At 33.6% G+C, this 12,265-nt stretch overlaps 1 protein-coding gene across 2 annotated transcripts; it reads left to right on the forward strand.

The window, feature by feature from the left end:
• The first annotated feature begins 4,766 nt into the window (after positions 1-4,766).
• On the forward strand, positions 4,767-7,711 carry LOC126718130 (protein LAZY 1-like). Of its 2 annotated transcripts, none has more exons than XM_050420204.1 (5): positions 4,767-4,924; positions 5,006-5,072; positions 5,575-6,407; positions 6,703-6,988; positions 7,386-7,711. In XM_050420204.1, exons 1-5 carry the CDS (start codon positions 4,919-4,921, stop codon positions 7,403-7,405), a joined length of 1,212 nt encoding a protein of 403 aa, XP_050276161.1. In that variant the 5' UTR covers positions 4,767-4,918; the 3' UTR covers positions 7,406-7,711. The 2 variants fall into 2 exon arrangements, with proteins under 2 accessions (XP_050276161.1, XP_050276162.1); XM_050420205.1 differs by having other exon boundaries at positions 4,769-4,924; positions 5,599-6,407.
• The last annotated feature ends 4,554 nt before the right edge of the window (positions 7,712-12,265 follow it).

The following is a 12,265-nucleotide window of genomic DNA, read 5'->3' on the forward strand; positions in this document are numbered from 1 at the left end:
TAGGCTTCCCTCATGTTAATGGCAGAAAACTGTTATATTAAGTTCGTATATTAGTTTCATGTTTGCTTCTGAAAAGAGAAGGTGGCAGTGGCACACACACTCACTTGGACCCTACACTGATTATACAAGGACTTCGAACAAATAATGTGGTGTCTTCCAGTGTAGCATGTTGCTTTGCCAGCAGAACTTAGGGGGTGTTTAGTAGGAGTGTTTAAACAATAATTTTTTGTGTTTAAATACCTTTACACGTATTTCTACAACACTTAAACAACAATACTAAAAATGTCTAACCAAACAAACCCTTATTATTGGTCTATGATCATGGTCATATTAAGATTTTTTTTATTTTATTATTGAGTTGTGTTAACGGATACTGTAACTTTTTGTCATTATAGACTGTGGGGACAATTTCATAAAGAGAGAAAAAAAAAATCAAAATAAACAGTGTGGCTAATTTTATATCTTTTTCTTTCATTTTTCCAATTTTTTATTAAGTGGGATATACATGAGCCCAACCTTAATCAGCACTGCACGGTGCTCATTAACATTTGCCTTTATTATTACTAGTTTGTTACGCCGTGCATATGCATAGATATATTTAAAGATATATAATGAAATGAATAATATAATTCCTATATATATACATATAATTTAAATATTATTGATAGTCATTTTTATATTTTGTTAACTTTTTAAAAACTTTTGTAAGGATATTAATAGGTATAAAATATAAATTGTCCATGTTTTTTTTAAAAAAAATTATTGTGAATCACCTTTTTTTTTTCTATTCATTTATTCTAAACTCTTTGTTTTTTGTACTTAATAACTCACTTGGATAAATATTTATAATGTGGTCCCACATTTTATTCTAAAATTAAGAAATAAAACTCCTTAAGAATAAATAATTTCAGACACATGGCGCAAAATTAGAACTCTAATTTGAAATTCTAATTTGAGTTTTTTTCAGCTTCACCTATTATTATATATATAGATTATTATTATTTTGTTGTAAACACCCATTATAAAAGAGACGTGCAATTATTTTTCACCACATTTTTTCATAATATGATAAAGTGACAAGTTATGATTAGAGCAACCTCAATTTGACATGAACTAATCATTGCCATCACTTGTAAAAAAATAAAAAAAATTAAAAATTATGAATCTTGTCCCCTGCTTATTGAAAGCTTGAGCTAGAGCTAGACACTGTTCTTGGAAAAATGCTGGGACAACAAATTACACAATTTTTTACCACAATTCGCCACATAACAAGTTGTGAGTGATAAAAAAAAAATTGAAGTGATGAATCAATGTGAATCCACACCTCTACTATTCACAACTCGCCACATAGTAAGGGGGACATAGCTCCCACAAAATTTTTAAAAACTAATTAGTAGTAAGGCATTTATAAGACTCATCAAAAAAAATTTTATTATATAGAATTGGCCCCCCAAGAAAATAATTGGGCCCCCAGCTATGACAATTCTTTGGAGCGAATCAGAAAACTTTGATAATTTTGTAGAAATATAACTTTTGTACGCAATATGTACGAGTTATGATTCCCTTTGGAATTAAAAATCCAAGACTTATCTGTGTCGGTGAGTGTGTGTGTGTGGTACTATGAATTTTTCTTGAATTGTGAAACATGTGATAGTTTCCCCCTAAAGTAAAAATCCAGTTTCCGTGGCCCAGCATTTGTTATCCCCTAAAAATATTCTTGTATACTATGAGCACTACAACCTTAAATAGTCGGCAGCACTGCTATACATTGTACGGTAAAAAAGTGGTGTTCGGACCCAATGTACAATATTTCTAATTCTATTGGGTATAATATTTTCACTTCTATTAAATTTGGAAAAAGTGATTAGTAGAGAGACTCAGCCTCAATATTTTGGAGAGATTGATTCTCATCAAACCTGTGGCACATTACACGGGTGAAGAGCATTTGTCACCGCACCAATGCCCGATCTCTCTCATACTACAAATTTATGGATATGAATACACCATTGTAGTATTTCTTACCCAGCATCGTACATAAAAATTTTCCAACACTCATAATGGAAAGCATCCAAGACCTTACTACTCCTTTGAAAGAGAACATCTTCCATAATCTAGTACAATACCATGGTAATAATTAAAATTTTAACGAATTTCTAAAAAGTATCATATTAGTATTTTTAAAAGTATTAAGTTAAAAAAAAAAAAAAAAGGGCAGGTTGATCCAGGTTGAGAAGTTCTGGACTCACCTAAAGCCAACCTGTTCCATCTCTAACCAGTGATGTAACTTAAGAGTCATGGATTGTGATGCAGAAGTAAAAATCAATTGTTTTCCCTTCTCAAAGGTCTGCCCTTACTTTTCCGTCCTCCAAACCCCATGTTTCGTTTTCCTTAAAGTCTCTTCAAATCATACCAATCCAACTTATGCTAACCTCTGTTAATTTGGTGTCATTCCTATCAAGAATTATCATGTATCATTAAACATTAACCTTGGATGTTATCAGAACTACCATCAATTTTCCTAAGCATGAATTGACAGATTCTTATTGGAAGATACATCATTCATGATCCATTCTCATCTTGCCAACATGTATCATGTCTGCGAATTCCATTGTATGTGGCCCAATTTTCAAACATCTACCTTCCGCCATTTTGCTAAATCTAATCAACCAGAAAAGTAAATCATCAATCAGTCATATTGATGAGAATAAAACAAGTGGGAGAAAGCCAGTTTAACAGTAGTACAATTATTCGTCTTTAAATCAGTCATTTCTAAGCATTTTCTGTTTATCTCAATCTCTTAGATTTTCATGCCACAGTATAGTCGTAGAAAAAGAAAGAACTGTTTGAATTGTGGATTCAATAAGCATCTTCTTCCGACCTTTGTAGTTCATATAAGAAATAAGCATAATAATAATAATAACAGTAAATCACAAACCAGTCTTAGAGCTGTCATGTAAAATCATGAGACATTATCTCTATTAACTTCCTCTAAACAACAATATAAAGAAGGATTCAGATATCCAAGCGATAATTGCTTGATACCTCTGGAGATCATCCTTTCCAACTGGGGTTTTCTCATGTTCAGCCCATCAAGCTCTGGCAGAACCAGTTAAAAGATTAGTCAAGACTTAGTGTGTCCAAGAAACATGGGCATCCAAAATCCAAAGAAAAAAAAAAGGCAAAAATGTATTCTACATGGTGTGTTTTACACAAGCTATGATTTTATAATCATGTAAAATAAACACCACCCCAAAAAAATACGGCTAATGGAACTTCAACAAGACCAGGTTGACATCATTGTTATCTTGAGTGTGTTTGTGTCTATGTTAACTTTTAACAGGGCTGGATTTACATCCATTATGTTCCGAAATTTGTCTAAATCTAGATGGTTTAAAGAAAGCGTAGTACTTGAGTGGTCTATTCTAAATAATTACTAGAATTTCATGGAAGTATGTTTATTCTTGTCAAGGATGGATGTGCTCCCTTTGTCTTGAAGCCTAAAACCCTTTTTACTTTTGCTGTTGTCACTCTTATTCATAAAGATGCTTATGGGACACACTAAGTTTTAAAGGCCAACAACACAGTTCCAGATGGGCATTTAGAGAGAAAATTCAATTCTCATGATAATGACAGTAGCAAAGACTATGAACATGAATGGCAAATGAAAGTACTTAATCAAATGTGGCAACTTTACCGTCCACGGCAAATAGTACCTGGAAGTATTGGTGTTATAAGGCATTCTATTTGGTATCATGTGACAATGAAGGATCATTTTTATTGTCTGATATCAGAATGAAGCTGGAACAAAAAAAGTAAAAGACTAAAATTTGTTTTCCACCTATCACCAAAGGAAATCAAACCAGCTTCTTTGTGTAGGGTTAAAGATTGATAAGTTACTAATGGCACCTGATTTACTATAATGCCAATTGTATGTAGCAGAAAACACAGAAAATGTTGAAGCAAAATTATAGAAGTAAAGTCCTACCTTAATTCATGGTATACCAGAGGTCCAGAACCCATCAGTACCTGGTCTGCTGAAATAAGATTGAATATGAGACATCCCAAGGAGTTCAAGAGCATCCAATTGCTTCTTCAGGATTAAGATGGTTGCAAACAGAAACACATTAAAATTGAATATAATAATTTAAACAAAATATTTAGGCCTTTCACTAAAGATAATCACGACTAGTTGAGCTCTATCAAATAGGGTCCTTTCAGTCTGAAATACTTCGATGGGCCTACTGGAAAGCAAACTAGTGTGTCCCAGTTGAGAAAATAGATCTAATTCTTTGTCATATTATCTTTGACTCCATTCTGATTCCAGAAAATATTCTCTACAGTCCCTACAATTTAATATGGGGTAAACCAACCTAAGACCCAATAAAATAAAGATAATCACTCCATGCAAAAGGTGCAGTGCGCAAACATGTTAAAGTGCATAACCTGGTTAAATACATTTAAAGAGACCTAACATGGCCAGTTAGGAACTTAGTCACAATTGCATCAGGAAATACATATCAAGAGAATGCGACAGATATGATTTATGCTACATTGCTACTGCATTGGACAAAGGGTCACTGTTGTGAAATCGTGAAAAGAAAAAGAGAAAATTATAAACTCTAAAATCAACCTCACAAATGAACATATTTTGATTTCTCATATAGAATCACCAACTTGTGGGGTCCAGGACCCACTTTTCATTTGACCACATGATAGTTGATTCTATCTTTGCAAGCATAGCAAACATGAATTTGTAATCATCTGTGTGTTTCTCTCTGCCCAGCCCTTTCTCAGACATTGGAGGAAGTGTTTGACATCTCATCCATTAACAAGCATACAGCTAGCTATGAAAAGAAACTCCTTCCTCATCCTCTCATAACTGAAATCAAAATTCAAGTTTTCTGAAATACCAACGAAAATGAAGGTAAAGTCCATTCTCTGCTATCCTTGGAGAACATTACTGTCACAATATTCTACAAGTTGATCTTTGCATGTCTTCTTGCAGTTACTAGGTTGGATGCATCGTAAGTTCCGCCAAAATAGCAGTGAACCACTAAAAGATTTTGTCATTGGTAAGACTTGTGCTACACAAACCTTTCTGTTAACATCTTCCAGTAAGTTTAAACCACCTAAATGATACCATCAAATTAGGCTATCCACGACTAATTGACACAAATCATAAGAAGATAGTTAGAAATGGCCATAAGCTAAGACTTCATATTTCAGTTTTAGAATTTCTATTTTTACAGTTGATTATAAAGACTGTGAAGTGATGTGCACTACCTTGGAAAGAAAGCAGGGGCACGATAAAGTCTTCACATACCTAATAAAAGAATCACTCTAGAAAAGACCTCTGTACATGCATGCCTTTATATCTTAACTATGGCCCCAAAAGAACCCAAAACGATCATGAAACCTAAGAATCAAAATGGTGTGCACTTAATAGAAACCAATGAAAAATCATGATTAAAACAAATATCCATGTGACACTAGTGCCAATATACAAAAGTGGACTCCCTTTTCCCGGCTAGCCTCACCATCAAACGAGTTCCTTCTACATTTTTTGTGTGTCAGGGTATTCTTGTACTTGTCTTTCAGGGCAGCCATCACTTGATGATCAACAATGCTACCCAAAGTCAAACTATGGCACCAAACCCTTCAAACAAGCCCAAAAAGACCACCACCTTCGGAACTCTTTCACTGGTCTAGAAGCAGCCAGAGTAGACGATGAAGACTATGAAGAAGAATCATCAGCTGCAATATCTGAGCTCTTCCATGGCTTTCTGGCAATTGGTACCCTTGGTACAGACCAAGTCATTGCTGACCCGTCGACACCAACATTTGCCATCTCTGTTGAGAACATAACTGAAAAAGAAACAGAGGTGACAGAGAATGATTTGAAGCTCATCAATGATGAGTTGGAAAAGGTGCTGGGAGCTGAAGTAAAAGATGATGGTTGCAATGATTCATCTGGGAGAAACAGTCATGTAAGCACCGGAAGAAGTAGTCATGTGAGCACTGGAAGAAGTAGCCATGGTAGCACCATTACACTCAGTGGCAAGCCAATAGAAGGCCCAGAGACCAATGGGAATGGAACTACTGTCTGCCCACTCCAAGGATATCTTTTTGGGTCAGCAATTGAATTGTCAGAAACAACAACAGTGGCAAAGAAGGAACATAGGACATCTCTTGGTGAGCTGTTTCAGAGGAGTAAAATAGCAGAGGAGAATTCTGGAGCAAAGTGCGAAAGGGATGAGAGGCGAACAGAGAAGGAAGCGGATAAGTCTGCCATAAACCTGATGAAAAAGATACTGAAGAAAAAAATGGTCCATGCTTCTTCTAAGAGCTCTACAGCAGCTGGTGGTGGACCTCTTGATTCTGCTTCAGCAGAGACAAAACTGCAAAAGGTATATTTCCTAAGCAATTTCAGTTCTCCACTAGACTGTTTCCTGAATTTGTCATGCTGGGATCAATAAAAAGAGATCCATATTTCAGTTACAGTGAAGCAGAACTACCTAACCAATAATTTCCCTCTCTCTTTACACTTTTTGTTTGAATGGTTATAATGTAAATATATATATATAAATTTTGCACCTCAACATGGTGACTGATTTTGAGATTCACCAGATGCATGTCAAATTGTCAGTGTCCTGGTTATGAGCTTTTGGCTGAGTTCCTTTATTTATGATGTGTGGCTTGTAGATCCTTCAAATGTTCCACAGAAAAGTTCACCCTGAAAACTCAATAGCAACTCAAAAGTCTAACAAGACCCAAAAGACTGAAAACAAGAAGAAATTAACCCATAATGGGGACTATCACAATGGAGATCCGGTGCCCCCAGATGAAGAAATAGTGTCATATCCAAAAATGGCACTTTCAAAGGAGAGCATACGACGCTACAAGAGCCAATCTAACCCACCGCAGTTTACACTCAGCAGCAGCGATTCAAATGGGAACAGGGAGCACTGGATCAAAACAGATGCAGACTGTAAGTACAGATTTATCCTCCATCTCCAAAATCCATTATGGAACAGGAACACTATCTGGTTTTATAACTTTGTGGTTATCATTAAAAAAAGCTTCCTGATTTAAAATTGAGGTCCTACTGTAGATTACATGATTGTAGAATTCAAATGATACAAAAGGACAATTGGAAATCAACCCATTCTCTTCAATTTGTGACCTTGCTGCACATTGACTACATGTAATAGTACTGGTTTGACTCAAAGAACTGCATTATGATAAAAATGATTTTTTTTATAGATAAACAAATGATAGATAAAAATGATTTCATTAACAAAAATCTAACAAGCCTAGTAGTATGCCTGTTCTGGCACTTATTTTTTTAGTAACTATCCTCATTTAGTTCTTTGTGTGCATTGTAGACCTAGTGCTGGAGCTCTAAAAGGCAGAAGTAGCAGTTCAGTGTAGTTTGTCACCCCTGAGCAGTGAGCAGTGAGCGGTGAGCAGTGAGCAGTGATATCATCTTTATAAGAATCACCTTGTTGATGATGGTTGCCAATGGCATTATGTGTTAATTAGCTTGAGTTAAACAATTAAATAAAAGAGGCACTCCTCTTATAAGCCTATCTATGAGTGATCAATTTTAAATGTAAGGTACATCTGTTTCAGTAAGTAATCATAATTTGGCCATAATGGCATTGTAACTATAAATTTGAATGTATCCTAGAAATGCCTAAATTCTTCTTGAGTTGCAGGAAAATTTTTTCCTAGGCAAATGAATCATGAAAGAGGATTAGGATCCTCTAGAGTTCCTAAGATAATTATACCATTAATTTATAAAAAATTTGTCCAGCCAACGTAAAATTAGTAGATTGAATTTAGCCACATACTCAACATTTAAACAAATATTAATTAGCATTATTTTGTTATCCATTTAAATTATTGATAATATGGCAAAATCGAATCCAATTGTTTCACCATTAATGGATAAAATTTTAAGAACTCCACAATGGAGTTACCTGAGAACTTTAGAAGAACTTAATCCCTTTCTCAAAACTTAATCCCATCAAAGAAAGGCAATTGAAACACAATTGTCAAATCTGCCTTATGTAGTATAACTTATATATAATCTCCCTTCTAGGGGCGGAGCCACGTATACTAGGGGCGCCATGCCCCCCTCCCAAAAAAAGAAAGAGTAAAAATTTACTGTAGTAAGTAAAAATAGATTCCCATGCATTTTTGGAAGAGTTGGCCCCACCAAGGCAATTGACTTCATTGTTACTTGCATCTTTTTTAGTCTGTCTACCTATTCCCCCCTATATAGCCTACCTCTTTTATTGCTAGCTTCCTTTAAAAAGCTATGCATTGCATAAAAAGAATGAACTGAAAACTTTTATTCATTAACAAAGGCCAAACTTTTATTGAGAAACTTTTACTGCTAGTGCTAGTTTCCTTTTACAGTTTTACCTTTTCAATTTGCATTTTCCACATGCTACTTACTAGCCAGTCATTAACAAAGGCCAAACTTTTATTGAGAAACTTTTAATGCTGGTTTTCTTTTACCCTCTCTCTCTCTTTTTTTTTTTTTTTTTTTAGAATCGAAAATAGGGATGTTTATAGTTATAATAAACCTCCGGGAAGAGCACACAAGCTTAGGGATGTGATACCCACCAACAGACTCCTGCTAGTAGCAGGAATCGAACCTAAGTGTGTTAGGCAGAACGAACGAATCATACCCAGCTGAACCAAGCCCCCGTTGGCTTCTTTTACTTTTTCAATTTGCGTTTTCCACATGCTACTTACTAGCCAGCCAATTCAACGTCCAATCAGTTGCTCTCACTGTCTCACTATAAATTCTATTCAGGATCCGTTTGGATTGAACTTATTGTTGCTGAAACTGAAAACTGAAAATACTGTAGCAAAATAATTTTTAAATGTGTAAATAGTGTTGTGGGACCCATTTTTAATATTTTTTAATACGTGAACAGTGTATGCACAGTACGTGAACAGTGTATGCACTGTTCATAACAGTAAATGTTGTCTCCCACAGTCAACAAATGCGGGCAAAAAAAAAAAAAAAAGGTAGAAAACGTGAACTGAAAAACGCGGACGCACAGACGCAGAGCCCAAACACACACTCAATCTCTATAATCCTTTCTCTCATCCTATGTTCAAAGTCTCACAACAAACTTTCTTTTCAAATTCCTTCGAATTTATCATATATTTTTATATTAATTGTAAATTTTAAAAATTTAATGGTAGAACTGCATATTCTTATTATATCTTTTATACTTATAAAATTTTTAAAATATCAAAAATCAATTGCTATGTCATCAAACAAATATTAAAATTTTAAGTTTTTGTGTTTTAAAATTATGTATAAAAAATAAATTTATTGATCGAATAGTATATAACATCTGATTTTAATGGAATTTGATATGTATATTAAAAATATAAGGAACATAAAATTCAACGGTTAGATTTTCAAAATTTACATCCAAAAAAGAGATATATAATAAGTTTGAAGGATTTCTCTCCAAACTAGTTTGGAGAGAAATTTTGTTCTTACATTCTCATCCAGCTCCTCTTTATTTCTTTTTTCTTTTTTCTTTTTTGATAGAGAGCTTTCTTATTTGAAACTAAGAGGAAATGGTTTTGAAATCTTGAGAGGTAAAAAATTCTTATTATCCTTCTTCAACTATTTTTTTACTTCAATTTTTTTTTTATCTTATGGTTTATGATTTTTTTCCTTTAATTTATTAAACCAATTGATAGACTTTATTCATTATTTTTATCTAAAATTTTATATTAGTTTCTAGTCAAAGAAATGAAATACAAGTCAGATTGGGTTATGACAAACCCAACTAGTACAAGATTATAACATAAAGCTACATAGTCCAATTTATGATACCACAAATCTTCTTTGAAAAATCTCATACACGTGCCAAAACTAACAAATTTATTTTTGTATTTGACATTTGGAGAAACAAATCTTGAAATTGATGCTTGAATATTCATTAGCGTAGTGATGAGTGGGTTAAATATACATGCATAGATACATAGAAATTGTGAATCAATATGATAATTTAGTTTTGGCCCCAAACTAAAATTTCTAGCTCCACTCCTCTCTCTTGCATGGAATGATAATTAACCGTTCTGAAAAACAGGTGGAAATGATGTGCTATACTGAACAAGTGCTATAAGTCTCTTATCAATTTTTATTTGTCCATTTTGTACATTATAGCTAATACAGAAAGAGCAAACTCAGCTGACCAACATCCTCCAAGGTGAACCCACTAAAGATGGAAAATTCATGATCTAATAAATACCCTGTTAGAGATATATTAGCCTATTAGCATAGGCTCAAGCCTAATTTTACTTTGTGTGCAAGCCAAGTCTCCTACTTGTACTAGAAGTCTATTAGTCTAGGGTTTAATCTACTATATATACACATGTTATGATTTATTATAACACATGATTTGTAGTACACTCTAATATATTATTAATGTAGCTATTTAGGGTTTCCTCCGTGAATGTAGGCCGTTAGGCTGAACCACGTAACCCTCATATGTTATTGTGTTCTATACTTTATGATTTCGCTTCCGCGTCCATACTAGCATATTCAACATAGTGTATCAATGCTAATATTTAACATACCCAACTATAGATAATTAAAATTTTATGATAGTGGCACTAAGCAGTAAGCACCACACATTAAAAGGAGATTGAATTTAAACACACCCACCTACACGCACATGCAAGGGAAACATGCATCACAGATAAATACAAATTGGTGGAATCAAACTTCCTTGTCCCTAACAAAGCAAAGTCATTAAAAATTAAAAAAGAATGACCCTAACAATTATTTTCAATATTCCTACAGCTAGTAAAACAGAAAATAAATATAGAATAACATGAAGAATACCCAAAAGAATAGAATCCATAGTGTAAAAGAAGAACGAAAAGGAAGAACCTTGCTGAATTTACGAACTCATGTCATAATGTCTCAGACTCTCAAACAAATGTAGTATGCTTCGCAAGCCTTGGAGCTCAACTAGGAAGTGTTTCCAACGGAGAAGGCCAAAATTCAAATCCTCCCTCTTCCAATCCAATTGTCAAATTATCAAAAAAATATTGTAGTATGCTTCAACTTTTAAATAAAAGATTTTCCTGTGTAAAACTTGTGCAAACAACCTACTGGAAAAGGTTTTCTTTTAAAAAAAAGTATTGAATTTCCAATACAATTTTTTTTTTTAAATAATTATAAAAGCAAAGAAACGTGGAGGCTAGGCCCTATGGGCTTCAAAATTCCCTCCAAAACTGTAGGTATGAATAAGTTTAAGCACGTTATATATAGGGTCCGTTTGGATTGAGCTTATTGTTGCTAAAACTGAAAACTGAAAACACTGTAGCAAAATAATTTTTAAATGTGTAAATAGTACCGTGGGACCCATTTTTAATATTTTTTAGTGCATGAACAGTGTCAGCACAGTGCATGAACAGTGTATTTACTGTTCATAACAGTAAAATTTGTCTCCCCAAAGTCAACAATTGCGGACAAAAAAAAAAAAAAAAAAGGAGAAAATGTGAACTCATCAAAACGTGGACGCAAACGCGGAGCGCAAACGCTCACATAATAAACGAAGTTTTATACATATATATATATATATATAGTACCCATTTGGATTCAAATTAATTTGGCGTTTGTGTTTTGTAATATATGTTTTTCTCTTCTTCTTTTTTTTCTTTTTCTTTTTTTTTTTTTTCCAGCCCGCAATTGTTGACAAGTCAACTGTGAACAGTGCACCCGTGCACTGTTCATAGGTCCCACAAATTACACTTTTTAGCAACTTTTTCATTAAAAATTGTAAATATTATTTCGTTATAGTGTTTACAGTTTCAGTTTTCAATTTCAACAAAAATAAGCTGTATCCAAACAGACCCATAAAGAGTGCAAATGCACAAACAGTGATTTGCTACCGTGCGTTTGGTTTGTTCAACCCGTACTATTCATCGACCTTTCTTTGTTTTTTTTTTTCGTCGGTTTTGTTTTTGTTTTTTGTCTTTTCTTTTATTTCTTTTAAATATTTATTATTTAAATATGCATATACAGCTACACCGACTTAACAAATTCTTACAATATTTTCACAATTATTTGACTATCTACACTGTTCATTGGCCTCTTTTTTCTTTTTTCTTTTTTCACAATACGCCTGGTTTTGCTTGTGCTCTTTTTGTCTTTTTTTTTTAAAATATTTATATGTGCATACATAGTTACACTAACACAACACATTTTTATTAT

The sequence above is a fragment of the Quercus robur genome, chromosome 3 (assembly GCF_932294415.1).
Source record: "Quercus robur chromosome 3, dhQueRobu3.1, whole genome shotgun sequence".
Taxonomy (NCBI): Eukaryota; Viridiplantae; Streptophyta; class Magnoliopsida; order Fagales; family Fagaceae; genus Quercus; species Quercus robur.